The sequence below is a fragment of the Mobula birostris genome, chromosome 15 (assembly GCF_030028105.1).
Source record: "Mobula birostris isolate sMobBir1 chromosome 15, sMobBir1.hap1, whole genome shotgun sequence".
Taxonomy (NCBI): domain Eukaryota; kingdom Metazoa; phylum Chordata; class Chondrichthyes; order Myliobatiformes; family Myliobatidae; genus Mobula; species Mobula birostris.
This window is the reverse complement of record NC_092384.1, coordinates 33,291,190-33,308,839: the sequence shown is the minus strand read 5'-3', so window position 1 is coordinate 33,308,839 and position 17,650 is coordinate 33,291,190. Positions and strand designations below refer to the sequence as shown.

The 17,650-nt window shown below is 39.1% G+C and overlaps 1 protein-coding gene across 4 annotated transcripts in view; it reads left to right on the top strand.

Annotated features, from left to right (window-relative positions):
• Nucleotides 1–17,650, top strand: part of fto (FTO alpha-ketoglutarate dependent dioxygenase) — a 377,646-nt gene that overhangs the window by 62,906 nt on the left and 297,090 nt on the right. For all 4 annotated transcript variants that reach the window (XM_072279555.1, XM_072279552.1, XM_072279554.1 and 1 more), the window contains exons 2-3: nt 11,922–11,999; nt 15,605–16,241. In XM_072279555.1, coding sequence (XP_072135656.1) covers nt 11,922–11,999; nt 15,605–16,241 — 715 coding nt within the window. The remainder of the gene's footprint in view (nt 1–11,921; nt 12,000–15,604; nt 16,242–17,650) is intronic.

Sequence of the window (17,650 nt, the reverse complement as noted above, 5' to 3'; positions counted from 1 at the left end):
GAAATTCTAGATCTGATGGAATAAAGAAGGTTAGTGAAGAATAGTGAAGTGCAATACAGAGAGCTAGACAGACAGACAATTGTGCAATATTGCAAAGTAAGAACGGCTGAATCAAAAGTGCAATGAAGTAGAAGGTCATATTAACAACAGCAAAGAAATGCACAAGAAAATTAAGGAAATTACTGGAATTAAGAAAACCTCCTCCACAGGATGCAGAAGATCAGCAGACGGATCCATACTAACAGATCCAGATAAAGTATGTGAGAGGTGGATTCAGTATGTAGAGCAGCTGTTTGAGGATAATAGAGGGGAACCTCCAGATGTTAAACACCCTAGTTCTAGCCCACCTATTACCAACGAAGAAATAACTAAAGCGGTGAAAGGCATGAAACATGGTAAAGCTACTGGACCTGATGAAATTTCAGTGGAAATGATACAGCGCAAGAAGATCTGGGCATAGATATTCTTTTTGAACTGTTTTAATGGCATATATGAGTCTGGTGTATTGCCCGACAATCTCTTGAAATCAATATTTATAACTCTGCCAAAAATTCCTGGAACTATTGACTGCGAAAATTATAGAACTATCAGTCTTATGAGTCACATAATAAAGATTTTGTTGAGAATTGTTTTGAGTTGAATTTAAAAACAATTTAAGGCCAGAAACTTCTAAACTGGGTTTATTGAGGATAGAGGAACTAGGAATGCAATTTTCATACTACGAATGCTTTCAGAAAGGGCAACTAAATATCAAAATAATGCCTTTTTATGTTTTATTGATTTCACTAAAGCATTCGACAAAGTGCAACATGAAAAATTATTTCAAATTCTTGTTAAACTGAACATTGACGGAAGGGACCAGCAACTGCTTCAAAATTTATATTGGAACCAAATGACGGCGGTAAAAATTGATGATAATATAAGCAGTTGGACTAAAATTCAAAGAGGAGTTAGACGGGGATGCATTGCCTCACCGGAATTGCTTAGCATCTATAGTGAAATGATTCTCAGAGAATTAGAAGACCTAGATGGGATAAAAATAGGAGGTGTTAACATCAATAATATAAGATATGCAGACGATACCATCCTAATAGCAAGTGTTGCAGAAGACCTACAAATCCTCCTAGACAAAGTAGGACAAACAAGTGCAGATTTTGGTCTAACCATCAACTGTACAAAAAGCCAAATGTATGGTAATATGAAAACAGCAGAATACTCCCAACTGCCAATTGTACTTCGGTAACCAAGAGATTGAACAAAAGACCAGCTTTAATTACCTTGGTAGCTTTATATCACAAGATGCTAGAAGTAAAGTAGAAATAAAAAGAAGAATTGCCATTGCCAAAACCAACTTCAAAAAAATGAAAACCATTTTTACCAATAGACACATTTCTATGACAACAAGGCTTAGGCTACTAAAATGTTACATCTGGTCAATCTTGCCGTATGCTTCCGAAACGTGGACTATAACACCAGAACTCCAAAGAAACTTAGAAGCAACAGAACACAAAAAATGCTGGTGAACTCAGCAAGCCAGGCGGCATCTGTAGGAAGAGGTACAGTTGACATTTCGGGCCGAGACCCTTTGTCAGGACCAACTGAAAGAAGAGATAGTAAGAGATTTGAGAAGGGGAGGGGGAGATCCAAAATGATAGGAGAAGACAGGAGGGGGAGGAATGGAGCTAAGAGCTGAAAAGTTGATTGGCAAAAGGGACACGAAGCTGGAGAAGGGAGAGGATCATGGGATGGGAGACCTAGGGAGAAAGAAAGGGGGAGGGGAGCGCCAGAGGATGGGCAAGGGGTTATAGTGAGAGGGACAGAGGGAGAAAAAAGAGAGGGGAGAAAAGGGGGAAAAGAAAAATAAATAAGGGCTGGGGTACAAAGGGGAGGTGGGGCATTAACGGAAGTTAGAGAAGTCAGTGTTCATGCCATCAGGTTGGAGGCTACCCAGACGGAATATAAGGTGTTGTTCCTCCAACTTTAGTGTGGTTTATCTTGAAAGTAGAGGAGGCTGTGGATAGACATATCGGAATGGGAATGGGACATGGAATTAAAATATGTGACCACTGGGAGATCCTGCTTTCTCTGGCAGACAGAGTGTAGATGTTCAGCGAAACGGTCTCCCAGCCTGCGTCGGGTTTCGCCAATACATAGAAGGCAGCATCGGGAGCACCGGATGCAGTATATCATCCCAGCCGAATAACAGGGGAAGTGTCGCCTCACTTGGAAGGACTGTCTGGAGCCCTGAATGGTGGTGAGGGAGGAAGTGTAAGGGCATGTGTAGCACTTGTTCCGCTTACAAAGATAAGTGCCGGGAGGGAGATCGGTGGGAAGGGATGGGGGGACGAATGGACAAGGGAGTTGCGTAGGGAGCAATCCCTGCGGAAAGCAGAGGGGGGTGGAGGGAAAGATGTGCTTAGTGGTGGGATCCCATTGGAGGTGGGCAAGACCTGACGCAGGCTGGGAGACTGTGTTTCACTGAACACTTACGCTCTGTCCGCCAGAGAAAGTGGGATCTCCCAGTGGCCACACGTTTTAATTCCATGTCCCAATCCCATTCTGATATGTCTACCCACGGCCGCCTCTACTGTCAAGATGAAGCCACACTCAGGTTGGAGGAACAACTCCTTATATTCCGTCTGGGTAGCCTCCAACCTGATGGCATGAACATTGACTTCTCCAACTTCCTTTAATGCCCCACCTCCCCTTCGTACCCCATCCCTTATTAATTAATGAATTGTTTCTTTTCCCCTTTTTTTCCTTTTTTTTTTTCGCCCTCTGTCCCTCTCACTATAACTCCTTGCCCATCCTCTGGGCTCTCCCCCCATTCTTTCTCCCTAGGCCTCCCATCCCATTATCCTCTCCCTTCTCCAGCCTCATATCCCTTTTGCCAATCAAATTTTCCAGCTCTTAGCTCCATCCCTCCCCCTCCTGTCTTCTGTCATTTTGGATCTCCCCCTTCCCCTCCCGCTTTCAAATCTCTTACTATCTCTTCCTATAGATGCTGCCTGGCCTGCTGCATTCACCAGCATTTTTTGTGTGTGTTGCTTGAGTTTCCAGCATCTGCAGATTTCCTCGTAGAAGCAACAGAAATATGGTTTCTTAGAAGAATGCTGAAAATATCATACAGAGATAGGGTAACTAATGAGACAGTACTCCAACGTGCCCATACAAAAAGATCTTTAATGAGAACATTAAATGAGAGGAAACTTAAATTCCTGGGCCATGTCATCGGAAAGGGAGAAATAGAATGCCTTACATTACAAGGCCGTATGCCTGGGAAACGTGGAAGAGGAAGGCAAAGAAAAAAATATATGGACACTATGACAGAACTAACAGATCTAAGTGTGTGAGATATCATTGACACTGTGTGGGATCTTTTGATGTGGAAAGCCATAATCACCCAAGTGTGTAACACGCAAGGCACATGAACAAGAAGTTGTTATCACCACCATTTGAATCCAATTGATAGAGTATTTTACCATTTGTTTTCTATTTTAAGATGTATATAAAGGTGAAATTTTATAGCAATTTATATGGTTGAAATATTGTGCAACAAATTTGTATGTTGTAGCATATTTTGAATCTATTAGCTGTAGAACTTTTGATCTTTGGGAGGTTGGAATCTTTCACAGGAGATTATTGAAAGTTATAGAATTTATTTTGGTCATAGAAAAAGCTTTTAAACATTTATTACTTGTGTAAACTCTCCTATGTAAATGATATATTTATTTTATCATTGCTTACAATGTTCAGATGTCAGAAGTTTTATGCAGGGTTTGCTATGCTCCCAAAAATGCCATATTAGTAGAGATCTTTGCTTATATGCCTGTGATAAATCTGTATGCATTTGTCATGGAGGTGAATGGAGAACACCGCCTCGTCACCACTCAGTGTAAATTCTTGGCCAATATTTATATGAATTTGACAGTTATTAGATTTTCTCTAGAGCCTCTACACTCATTCTTGATTCTGTGTTTATTCATTAAGATTAAAGGCAATCTTGCCTATTTATCCCCGTATTCAGTGCATCTCCAATACTGCTTCATATCAGGATTATTAAGATTTGCCTTCCTCTGCTGTCAATTTAAGCTTTATAACATTTTTCATGCCTGTGCTGGCTGGAGGGAAACTAGCTAGTTTAATTCTATTTCCCAGATCTTGGTGGATATCTTTGTGGGTTACAGTGGCAAGTGCCATCAAAATATTGTTTGAGTCTTCCATTGTGCCACATTTTATTTGGTAATTGGGTTCGAGGCCACTCACAACTTGGATGATTTTTTTTTTCCCCTTCAACCTTTCTACCAATTAGTTTAAACCCATGACCCTAGTTGTTGACCTCCTCTGCTATGAGAAATCTACTCCATCTCAGCTCCTCAATTTTATGCACTTCATTTAAATCTCCCCTTTGCTTGCTTTCTTCCAAGGAACACAACCCCAGCCTCTACACTTTCCTCAGAGCTACAATTCCACAGTCCTGAGACAACTATATCATTAATCTCATTTATATTCTTTTCTATTACTACTATATTCTTGTTGTATGCAGTCAGCTGAATAGAAAACAACTTACACACATCAAAGTTGCTGGTGAACGCAGCAGGCCAAGCAGCATCTGTAGGAAGGGGTACAGTCGACATTTCAGGCCGAGACCCTTCGTCAGGACTAACTGAAGGAAGAGTGAGAAAGGGATTTGAGAGGGGGAAGGGGAGATCCAAAATGATAGGAGAAGACAGGAGCGGGAGGGATAGAGCCAAGAGCTGAACAGGTGATAGGCAAAAGGGGATACGAGAGGATCATGGGACAGGAGGAAGAAAGACAAGCGGGGGGGGACCCAGAGGATGGGCAAGAGGTATATTCAGAGGGACAGAGGGAGAAAAAGGAGAGTGAGAGAAAGAGTGTGTGCATAAAAATGAGTAACAGATTGGGTACGATGGGGAGGTGGGGCCTTAGCGGAAGTTAGAGAAGTCAATGTTCATGCCATCAGGTTGGAGGCTACCCAGACGGAATATAAGGTGTTGTTCCTCCAACCTGAGTGTGGCTTCATCTTTACAGTAGAGGAGGCCATGGATGGACATGTCAGAATGGGAATGGGATGTGGAATTAAAATGTGTGGCCACTGGGAGATCCTGCTTTCTCTGGCGGACAGAGCGTAGATGTTCAGCAAAGCGGTCTCCCAGTCTGCGTCGGGTCTAGCCAATATATAAAAGGCCACATCGGGAGCACCGGACGCAGTATATCACCCCAGCCGACTCACAGGTGAAGTGTCGCCTCACTTGGAAGGACTGTTTGGGGCCCTGAATGGTGGTAAGGGAGGAAGTGTAAGGGCATGTGTAGCACTTGTTCCGCTTACACGGATAAGTGCCAGGAGGGAGATCAGTGGGGAGGGATGTGGGGGACGAATGGACAAGGGATTTGTGTAGGGAGCGATCCCTGTGGAATGCAGAGAGAGGGGGGGAGGGAAAGATGTGCTTAGTGGTGGGATCCCGTTGGAGGTGGCGGAAGTTACGGAGAATAATATGTTGGACCCGGAGGCTGGTGGGGTGGTAGGTGAGGACCAGGGGAACCCTATTCCTAGTGGGGTGGCGGGAGGATGGAGTGAGAGCAGATATACGTGAAATGGGGGAGATGCATTTAAGAGCAGAGTTGATAGTGGAGGAAGGGAAGCCTCTTTCTTTAAAAAAGGAAGACATCTCCCTCGTCCTAGAATGAAAAGCCTCATCCTGAGAGCAGATGCGGCGGAGACGGAGGAATTGCGAGAAGGGGATGGCGTTTTTGCAAGGGACAGGGTGAGAAGAGGAATAGTCCAGATAGCTGTGAGAGTCAGTAGGCTTATAGTAGACATCAGTGGATAAGCTGTCTCCAGAGACAGAGACAGAAAGATCTAGAAAGGGGAGGGAGGTGTCGGAAATGGACCAGGTAAACTTGAGAGCAGGGTGAAAGTTGGAGGCAAAGTTAATAAAGTCAACGAGTTCTGCATGCGTGCAGGAAGCAGCGCCAATGCAGTCATCGATGTAGCGAAGGAAAAGTGGGGGACAGATACCAGAATAGGCACGGAACATAGATTGTTCCACAAACCCAACAAAAAGGCAGGCATAGCTAGGACCCATACGGGTGCCCATAGCTACACCTTTAGTTTGGAGGAAGTGGGAGGAGCCAAAGGAGAAATTATTAAGAGTAAGGACTAGTTCAGCTAGATGGAGCAGAGTGGTGGTAGAGGGGAACTGATTAGGTCTGGAATCCAAAAAGAAGCGTAGAGCTTTGAGACCTTCCTGATGGGGGATGGAAGTATATAAGGACTGGACATCCATGGTGAAAATAAAGCGGTGGGGGCCAGGGAACTTAAAATCATCGAAAAGTTTAAGAGCGTGAGAAGTGTCACGAACATAGGTCGGAAGGGATTGAACAAGGGGTGATAAAACGGTGTCGAGGTATGCAGAAATGAGTTCGGTGGGGCAGGAGCAAGCTGAGACAATAGGTCGGCCAGGACAGGCAGGTTTGTGGATCTTGGGTAGGAGGTAGAAACGGGAAGTGCGGGGTGTGGGAACTATAAGGTTGGTAGCAGTGGATGGGAGATCCCCTGAGCGGATAAAGTCGGTGATGGTTAGAAAACAACTTTCTACCCGTGATCTAATTAATTTATCAATTTCCTTCCTCTTCAACCAATAAAAGAAAAAAATTAAAATGCAAGTAACCTTCATATGTTGTATTTTATTTATTCATTTGAGCCTCTACACTTCTCAGTACCCTATCATTTATTGTACTTATTGGCTTTTTTTTATACTTCTGAAATCTATTTATCACTTATATTTTTTACTGATCAATCCACTGAAATATTGTGTAGTCTGCAGATTCCTTCTTGACTAGGAATCACACAATCTGTTTATCTGCACTGTTTCTCTAATTAATCAGATAACTTCCCCATCTTGTTCATTTTGTTAATTCAGTAAAATTATTTCAGTTCCAGGAAAGTTGTCAAATGTTCCTTTTTGTGATTGCAAGTTTTCATTGTCTGAATTTCTTCACAGCATTTTAAGAGTAAATATTAATTCTCAGGTGGGAAGGTGTCATATCATGTAAGCTGCCCATGACTAATATTCTTTTGGGCAGCTGTTTGTCCATAAATGTTGTCCAGAGGCAATTTGTGGACTCCAATGGTTGATTGGCCATAGGTCACATGGAGGAATTGGATAAGTTGCTACATAGGGTACCTGATTTATTTTGTAGGTTTGAAGGAGTGTGGATTCCATGACAGCAATGGCATGAACTTTGTTTCACCAACAGAGGCAGTCCTTCTCCTGCTGAACATAGTTGACAGGGTCTCAATTCAGTGGTAGTCATATTTGCATATTTGAAATCTAATATAAGATGATGCTGATTTACTTGTCGTTATGTGGCTCTTGTAGTCAGCATGTGTCCACCCACCCACAAAAATAACTTTGGAGCAAAATAAAATGATATTTGCTTCTGCTGAGGTGGTCAGATAATTTCTCCATGATAGAAAAATCAAAAAACTGCAGTTGGTGGAAATCTTGGAAAATATTGGAAATGGAACTGGTCAGCCATTGGTGGCAAGAGGAACAGTTAATATTTCAAATTTATGATCTGAAAGTTTCCTGTTTTACTTATTATATTTTCTTAAGTTTGAAGATAGAACATCTATGAATGCACATGATAGTGCAAATTTACTCGGCCGGTTCTACAAGGTTTTAACTGTATCAATGAATACTTTGGCCCAGAGTATGACTCCATGCAAATAAAAAGAAGATCCTATAATTAAATTGTGATTTGTGCCATATTTGCCAATTTCAGCAAAGTAGTTTGAAGTAGGATGCACAAATAGTTTTGCAATCTCAAGAATATGGAAAAAATACTTCTGATTGCTATCAACAAAACTCCAAGTAAAATCACTGGAAAGGATGGTGGAAAGGAAGTCCTGTGTTTGATTATGATGGTCCACATGGTTCACGTTTTAAGCTCATGCTTGAAAGGTGGTCATTTGGTAGATAATATGAAATTATGACAAGAATTTGTCATGAGGGGAGGGATAAAGAATAAATGGAAAACAATTGGAAATAATCAAAGTGGGAAAACCAGCAGAATTTTTATGTATGACTTAAGTTTTTTCCCATAATAACCAATTGCCTTACTACACACTCAAACTAATGTTTAAATTTAGTTGTTATTTTAAATACATCATGCAACTAAAACAGAAAATTATTTTACATCTTTGGGATTTCACAAAGCAGTTAACAGCCAGTGAAATATTTTTGAGGTGTCATCACTGCCACACTAAGGAAATGCAGCAGCTAATTTGTGCATTACAAAGTTAGACAAAAACCAACTGGCCATCTGTTTAAGTTGTGGAAATGTTGGTTGCTCTAATTATCCAGATACAGCCTCTCTCATTGTTCTAAACCAAGAATAATAGAATACAAGTACATTTTAATAAATGCTATGCCAGATATTCAAAGTTTGAGGCAGCATTTTACAGTATATTTGAGATATTAGATCTGTGCTTCACTGTAGAGAAATCATGCTATGGAATAACAGTCAACTCACTTTCATAAAACCTAAAAGTTTCTGAGGCATATTTTTACAAACGTAAGGCAATTGAGGAAATATAGTTCAAATTTTAATTAAATGGGTGGCTGCCATTCTTTGTGTTCTGTGTAAAATATGTGAAATTAAGGCTGGAAACAAGGAAATCCATTGCTGTCTGCTATTTAACATTTTAGTAATAATAAAATAGTTCAATCTAGAGTTAAATTACCACAAATAGAAATCAGCAACATTTTGGTGAAGCCAGTACAGCACAATTTGTGTTTAAATTTTACAAATTTTCTATGAATCCTATAGCTTATACTACATGATTAAATTGTTTTTGGCAGAAATCTCCAGGTATGGTTTCAAATGACAGCTCTGTTCATTTTTGATAATGTATAATACATTAGAAATAAAATTCACTAAACATTCCACAGTGATGTACTCGGACCAGTTGGCCACTTTATTAGATACTTCTTGTAACTAATAAAGTGGCCACTGAATGTAGGTTCACCTTCTGCTGCTGTTGTAACCAGTCTAATTCAAAGTTCAACATGTCGTGCATTCAGAGATGCTCTTCTGCACACCAGTGTTGTAACACATAGTTATTTGAGTTACTGTTGCCTTCCTATCAGCTTGAACCAGTCTGGTCTTCTCCTCTGACCTCTCTCATTAACAATTCATTTTGCCTATTTTTTTTGTTTATTACACATTCTCTGTAAACTCTACATGCTGTGCATGAAAATCCCAGAAGATCAGCAGATTCTGAGATGCTCAAACCACCCTGTCTGACACCATTAATCACTTAGATGACATTTCTTCCCCATTTTTTTGTTCGGTCTGAACAACAACAGAACCTCTTGACAATGTCTGCATGCTTTTATGCATCGAGTTGTTGGCTATTTATATACTTGCATTATCGAGCAAGTGTACCTAATAAGTAGGCACTGAATAATAATTTTATATTAGCCTTTAGTCTGGGTAAATCTACTGTGAAGGAATAATTCAATCAAAGAATTGTAAATAAAAGTTAGGTAATTGTAAATAATATAACAAGTAATTGAAAATAAGACAAAAAGTCCTGAAATGATAGGTTGTTGATTAATCTATTTAATTTAATTTTGAAATAGTTATGGTTCTAGATTTTAAAATAGTGTAAGTAGCCATAAGAAACCATAAATGTTAGGGGCAATCCTTTAAAAGGCCAGTTAGTCTTACATGAATGATCATATTGACTTCCTTTTCTGTAGAAAATTAAGTGAGTGGAAAGCTTAGACTATCTGTTAGGCTTTGATTTAGGAAGTAGAGTAAAAGGGTATTCTACGGAATCATCCTGCACAATATCTCATTCCCTCTTGTCATAATTCCACATTTCATAATAAGCTTCCTATTTCTGTACACAGTAATTATGTTGTAATCTTGTTCAGTCAGGATTATGGTTAAATCTAAATTGAAAATTGCCTAAAATAATGGTGCAAAAAAATGACTTCAATTACCCTAAGACATAATGTTTTAGTGTATTATTTCAAGTTCCAGCATGGAGTAATTGGGATTTTTAGCACCTGTTTTTTCCCCATCAAAATGCATAAAACATTGTTTTGTGCTTGTTTGTGTGGTGCATATCAGCAAATGCGGAATGAGTGGAGTGCAGACAATGGTTTTGCCATTTTTGCCTTCAATACTCCAATAAACACCCACTCTCTATGGAAATGAATACACATTAGTTGTTGCAGCACACACAGAATGCTGGAGGAACTCAGCAGGTCAAGCAGCATCTATGGAAAAGAGTATAATTAATGTTTTGGGTGAGACCTGAATTGCAAGGGTCTTGGCTTGCGGCGCTGACTGTACTTTTTTCAACAGATGCTGCCTGGTCTGCTGAGTTCCTCCAGCATTTTGTGTGTGTTACTTGAATCTCCATCATCTGCAGATTGTCTTGTTTGCGATTGGACATATTAGTATTTGATTGATTCCTTAAGATTGTAGCTATTGTTCTTTTTATTGCTGCTTTTTACAGTTTTGTAAATTTGTGCTGGGGAATGCTGTAATGGATGATAAAGGACAGTGTGGAGATTTCATAGTTTCTACTTAAGTGTAGGTGGTATGCATTCTATTGAAATCTGGCATAACTGGAAGACTGAGCAGAACTTAAAAACTTGCAAAGAAAATATCTTGGCAAAAGTTTGTGTCTTAGTAAGCCATTAAGGAAACAATCTTCCTATTTAAACTTCCGCAAGGGGAAATTGAGTCAGATAACTGCATTTCAATAATTGGAAAATAAAGCTGTGTAAGTGACATTGTTGGCTACCAAGGAGCTGTAGTGTGTCAGAAGCCAAGTATACACGTGGAGTCATTTGTAAAATGTAGCGATTTGTTTTGCGTTGTTCTGTAAGGGAGGTCAGTGCGGAGAAACACTTGGCCATATGGAAAGCCTTTGAGAAGCGAGAAAATGAACAGGTGAAGGAAAAGGAAGAACAATTGCAGTTTGCTGAGGACTGTATCATCTTGGCTGGTAACAGCCCAGATATGCTGTGGACATGTAACACTAAAGGCACTTGAAGGGGGAGGGAAAATATTTGCTTTTTGTTCTATAGGTCTATTTCAAGCTCCAGAAGTGAGTCACTATCTATCCATATAACATATTGACTTTCTTGTGATGCAGGAAGTCACTGACTGAATGTGTTATTTTGGCAGTGAACACATGTTGCGTTGGATTTTTCAGCTAAGAAGAAGATTCTACTTCTGAAATATCTAGCTAGTGTTTGTCCTCATGGCATTTATTTGACAACATGGAGGTCCTAACCATTCTCCCTTATTTACAGGTTCGTTAACTACAAATGGGTTCTTTGGGCACCATTACTGTTGTTGACATCTGGCAGTTATCTGCTGTCCCTTCAATATGTCTATGGATTGCTCTTGGTCCTCTACAGAAGTAGGACACCTTTCCTACTTTGGGACTCGTCCATTCAAGGCCATCAATTTAATGTCTGAGAATCATGCTACTTGTAGTATTCGCCGATCTTTTCCATGATCTGAATCACTTGTGCAGTTATAGATTACTCCTTTTCATGTGAATAGCCAATTAACAACAGTGTATCTGCAGCAGGATAGACTATATTTAAAATGAACAGCAACACCAAATTAGCTTTCAGCCTACATTGCAACCAATAGGTAAGAGGTGCTTGTCTATTATCCATCACAGTTCTAACTTGCCTTTTATGGACTCTTATCAAACTTCGATCCTTCAGAACCATACTGATTATGAAACTTTAATTTTGATAGATGGTGATAGCCATTTGGCAATATGAATGATAAAAAGCAGTAATATACTCTACTGTTTTACTTTAAAATTAATTTCATTATTTCCCTTTTTTGAACAGAGGCAGAAGCTACTAGAAGAGATTGAAGACCGAAAGCTTCCATATTTAACACCTGAAGATGTGGAATTTGAGCAGCTGGTATGCTAACATGCTTAATTATTATAAATCTTGCAAATTTTCCACTATTTTTTAATAGCTATTACCACACAGAATGAGTTTATGATATCAAAACCACCATTTTTAAGTTCACATTTAATAAATCCTGAATGGCAAGACAGATAGAGTTTATTGTCATGTTTGGTGAGGAACAGGCACAATGAAAAACTGCAGTGTCACAGGCACATAGGTACAGACAACACACAATATAAATTATACATAACTTTTATGCAAGCTAGGCAAGTGAAGAGCGAGGAACAAAGCCTGTGCAAAATCAAGACCTTAGTGGAAAAAAGACACAGATACTTCCATTGTAGAGCAAGTGTTCCATTGCTGAGTTAGGGTTAGAGATACACAGCTAGGTTCAGCAACCTGATTTTTGTAGAGAAGTAGCTATTCTTGAACCTGGTGCCACTGGACTTATCTTCTGTACCTCTTGCCTAATGGTAGTAGTGAGAAATGGGCATAACTTGGATGTGGTGATCCTTAATGACGTCGCCTTTTTGAGGAACACCTCCTGCATAGCAGTCAGTAGTAGGGAAGGCTGTGCTCCTTGTTGTGACTGAATAATACTAAGCCAACACAGAAGCTGTAACTGGGAAATATAAAAGCGTTTATTCACACAGCAAAGCTCCAGGAGAGAAAGCAAGCCCAAGAGAATCCAAGGGAATCTCATTCTCCTGTCACAATGTTTTGTACTTTTTTCAACTCAAAGATAACAACAAACAATAAATTACACTTCCAATTGCAATAATCACCCCCTTTAACATTTGGAATGTAATCGTGTAAATTTAAAAAATGACATAGTTACAATGGTAACATATCTTAACATGAAAAAGCCCGTTGAATATTCAAACGCCTGGAAGTCTAAACTAGACACCAAAACTGTACGCTTTTGTTAGTGTTGAAGGATGGCAACGTGAAGATACAACTAACCAGAAGGTTAAGTGACAAAACAGATTTGTCCAGACAGTGCAAGGATACACTTTTAACAATGAGTTAATAACAGCACCATTCTTTTCCTGTTTAGTTTTTTAATGTGATAGAATTACAACTTCCCACACAAATCAGCCACAAATTATAAATTGGAAGTTAAACTGTATACAGGTTTTATTTCCTGAAGACTGATTCTCATTTTAGTTCATTCATAATTATGCTATCCATAATTTTATAACCTCAGAATGACTACTAACATCATTGGAATGGGCTGTGTCCACCACTTTGCAACATCCTGTGTTCCAGTGTACAGGAAATGTTATACCTGGCCATAATGCATCTAGTCAGGATATTTTAAGTAGTGCATCCGTAGATGTTTATTGGAGTATTTAGCGATGTGCCAAAGGTCCTTAAACTCCTGAGAAAGAAGAGGCATTGGCACTTCTTCTTCATGATTGCATATTTGAAGAAGATCCTAGGGCAGATAATCAGAGACCTAGGAATTTGAAGCTGCTTTCTGTCTCCACCTCAAGCCCACCAATAAGAGCTAGCATGTGGTCTACCGACTTGCCTGTTCTGAAGTTTATGATTAACTTCTTGGTATTGTTAATGTGATACCACTGAACCGGATATTCATTCTCGCGTTGTCTCATGATTTGGTCAACAATTGTATCATCACTGAATTTGTCAATTATATTAGAAATATAGCGATTTTACTAGGTATATGTTATATCGATAGGAGATCTGGTAGTAGTTTTATATTGCTTCTGTCAATGTAGTGTTACAAGAATCACCCTTTGTTATAGTGATTAGTGAGGTACAGAAAACCTCTATTTACCAACAAGTAACTTTTACTGTTTCAACTAAAAAGCATGCAGGTTCACACTCACTTCTACCTGTGTGCTCCCTACTAAAACCCCTGACACTCTATGAACAGTCAATGAAGAGAAAAGGTATTACCCGGGAAAGGAGCCTACACTGGCCAGGCATTCCTTGTGGTCCTGATCTCCAGGTGTCTGTGGGGTCCTCCTTATCTGCGATGGTTACTCTCTGGCTGCCGGTGAGTTATCGCCCCTGAGTATTTGGAGCTTCTGAGTCTTATACTGTTCCTCATCAATTGAACCATTAGCTCTCCATCCCATTGACTCAGTCACCTAACCTACCTGGGCCACCTTCTTACTGGTCATTGTACAGGGCTACAGCCAACATTGTTCCATGGCTCTGCCCACCCCAGCCTTGTGTATTTGTGACTTTACACTCTGACTAGTCCAAACCAGTTAAATGAGGTAACCCAGCCAGTCTAATGAGATTACCGATTGTAGGTCTGGCATTTTACATAATGAGTAGCTACTCCTCTGAAGATGGTCTCAGGGGTTTATTGCTCTGATTAGATTGTCCCAGAGCAAGAATCAGTTCAGAATCCATGCCCTTTACATAACAGATGGCTATCTGCTTGAGAATGGTCTCAGGTTTAGCAGATCATTACCTGAAGCTTCCTGTGTCCACATTCTGTTGCTCTGATTAGATGATCCAAGAGTAAGAAACTGTTTAGAGTCCACAGAAAGGAGGAAACAAAGACAACTGGCTTGACTCTGGTGCTTTCCCTGTCCTTGATTAGACTGTAGTTTCTTCTGGCCAACAGTAACAAGATAAAAGTCTCATTGGGCAAGTGATAAAGCACCTGTCCTTTAAGTATTGCTGAGTGAGTTCATTCTTAGGAACTTTGATGATTTGGTTTATAAATTATTGTGTTATTAGGCCACAATATGTGATTAGGCTAATATTTCTTCATCAAAGCTACCTACCTGAGCAGTTCCTGATTATTTAATTCACCTGGTATCCAAAAATCTATTAATTTCTTCCTTAAATATATTTAAAGATGGAGTTTCTACAGATTTGGATTGAGGTAGACAATTACAAATAATCACAAGTAAAAAGGCATGCTTAGTTTAGTGAAGTGCAACAGCAGTGCTTCTTGTACAGTATACAAGAAAAATTATGTTTTCGCATTGTTAGTAAGGGTTTCAGACAACACTTCCAGTGAGTGGAGTGGCATGTTGCTCAACCTTTTGACTCATAGAAGCAAAAATACAGCGGCTAGCTCTCTCATCACAGAACCTGCCCTGATTTCTGACTATTTCTAGCATTTTCTATTCTTATTTGTTTCAGGTCAACGTCTAGTTGTTAAAACCAGTGAAAGGTTATTGCACAAAGAAGCAAAGTTTATTTTTCTCCCATTGATGATGCCTACCCTGAGTAGATGTTCCAGTAATTTCCCTTTGTATTTAGAATTTCTAGTATATGCACTTTTTTGCAATTATATATTAAAAAAATGTTCTGAAAGTGTCACAGGATATGATTTTGAACATTTTTCTGGAGGTAAATTTGTTTTCATATGTGAAAGTGATAGATTACAATGAACACTTTGTCATCTCTGCTGTCATAAATCGACCAAGTATACCATTGGTGAATTATTGTTTCACACCACTCACTGAATAAGAATTGGAATCCATACTTACTGGAATCCGTACTGCAGATCTAAATCTTGCAGTTTTAATATTTATAGAGAGAAACTTGTGATATACGGAAAAACATTTGGGAGATGTGCATAAATAGAAAAGTGTAATGGAAAACATGTTTTCTCTTTTTAGTTAAAGGCTAAATATTCCAAATTACACTTGAACCAAGCCAGCTGTGTACCTGCGGAAATTCATCAAAAAGTTCATCAAGGATTGACAGCTCTGCGAGATTACAAATGTTTTGCACAAGATCTTGTTCAAATAAAAGGCAAAGATGTTCTGACACCAGTATATCGACTACTTATAGGAAACCCAGGCCACACATACCGTTACTTAGATACAAGGCTGTTTGCAATCCCTTGGCCTACCCATGGTGCTGAGGTGATGTACAGCAACGATGAAATAGGTAAAGCCTGCCAAGCTATTAAAGATCTTAATCAATACTTACATGAGGAAGCAATGAAGATTTTATTGAATCGTCATTCAGCTGGTGATGAAGAAATGGGATTTGTGGAGAAGCCAACTTCTACTTCCACTGAGGGCTCTGACAGTGTGAAAGGAGTTCATTGCAATCAAAGCAATGCTGATACTGTGCTAAAAAATAGAACTTCTTTTAATGTGGCTCTTCTGAACTACATGGACCCTTCAAAAATGACGTACTTAAAAGAGGAACCTTACTTCGGAATGGGAAAGATGGCTGTGAGTTGGCATCATGATGAGAACCTGGTGGAAAGGTCAACTGTTGCAGTGTATAACTACAGCTGTGAAGGTATGTATGGAAAGGAGTGGAGAATTACCAAGTTACTACTTGCTGTTTTAATGTTTCCTGCCCCTGAAGCTTGCTTCACACACAGAGGCTGCACACCTGCAAACTTGTAAACTAATTTAGATTTACTGTTTGCTAATTGTTTTAGAGTGCAGCAGAAATGTTAAATCAACACGTGTGGGCATACATGTTTCCATATTTTATGGAATCCATTTTGTTTACATATGTTGCCCTATATTTTCTATGCATGCAATGATTGTGTGAACTGTAATTACCTAACCAGTTTGATGCCAAGAATATAAAATCTTTAGCAAAATAATTCATTGCTGGGTCCCTCAGGTGCACATCTCAACTCAAATAAATGTTTTTATTGTCATTGACATCATCGTCTCTATTGGAGTGATTTGTCAAAAATGAACTAACTGTTGCTGCATGCTGATTTTATTACCATATACTTTGCTTTCAAGATACTACTGGGGTTAGCTTTGAACAGAAGTACTTTGTTCAGTTTTTACTATTGTTTGTAATATGCTTCCTTCAACAGAAACTGAAGAAACCCAGACATTACAAGCACACCTTTAACAAATGCTATGCTGCATTTTATATGTAAATTAATCAATAGAATATAGTTTTGTTTTTATTTTATCTTCAAAATCATAATAATGTAGCTTCTTTGTTGTTCATAATTACAAGACCTTTTAAATGCCTAATCTGTGTGCTCTGCTTGAACTTCAGGTTTTAACAATAAAACTATTTGGGAAAAGAAACCCAGAAAAACTCATTTTAACGAGCACATTCCAAAGGTGTTGGATTTATTAGGAAGCCCCAGGAAACCTTGATTGAAATTACTCTTTTTGATTGTAGTTCTGTATTTTATTGGTGCCATATTGGGAGCAGTGTTGCAGTTAGACGATGTCTGCCAAAAGTTAGGGAAGTTCTGTGGAACAGACATTGTAGTTAGCTCACAGAGAATTCTTGGTGTACTTGTTATGCTCTATTATGTTACAGTGCCTCAGATCAGTCTTGTTTGTAGAATTTTTTTAATCACTACTGTGAAATAAAGTTCTAAGTTTTATAAACACGAACTCTAAATAAAATCCATTAAGATACTTTGCTTTGTGAGACATTTTATTTTTATTTGTATGCTCTAAAATCAAATTTGAGAATCCAAGGCTGCAGTTGTTCTAAAACCAAGTGGGGCTTTTCATTGTGTTTTTATTTACAGTTGAGCATAACTGAATCATTAGACAGATTACAGTGCATATATTAGAGAGGCAGGCTTACTGTTGTGAGGGTTCTTCAGTGTACGAAATTCCTAATCATTTTTAGTTGGGACTAAATTTATTAGCCTGCTGTATTTAAACTGCTTCTGAATATGTGGTTTTTCTTTAAAGGAGACATATATTTTGCTG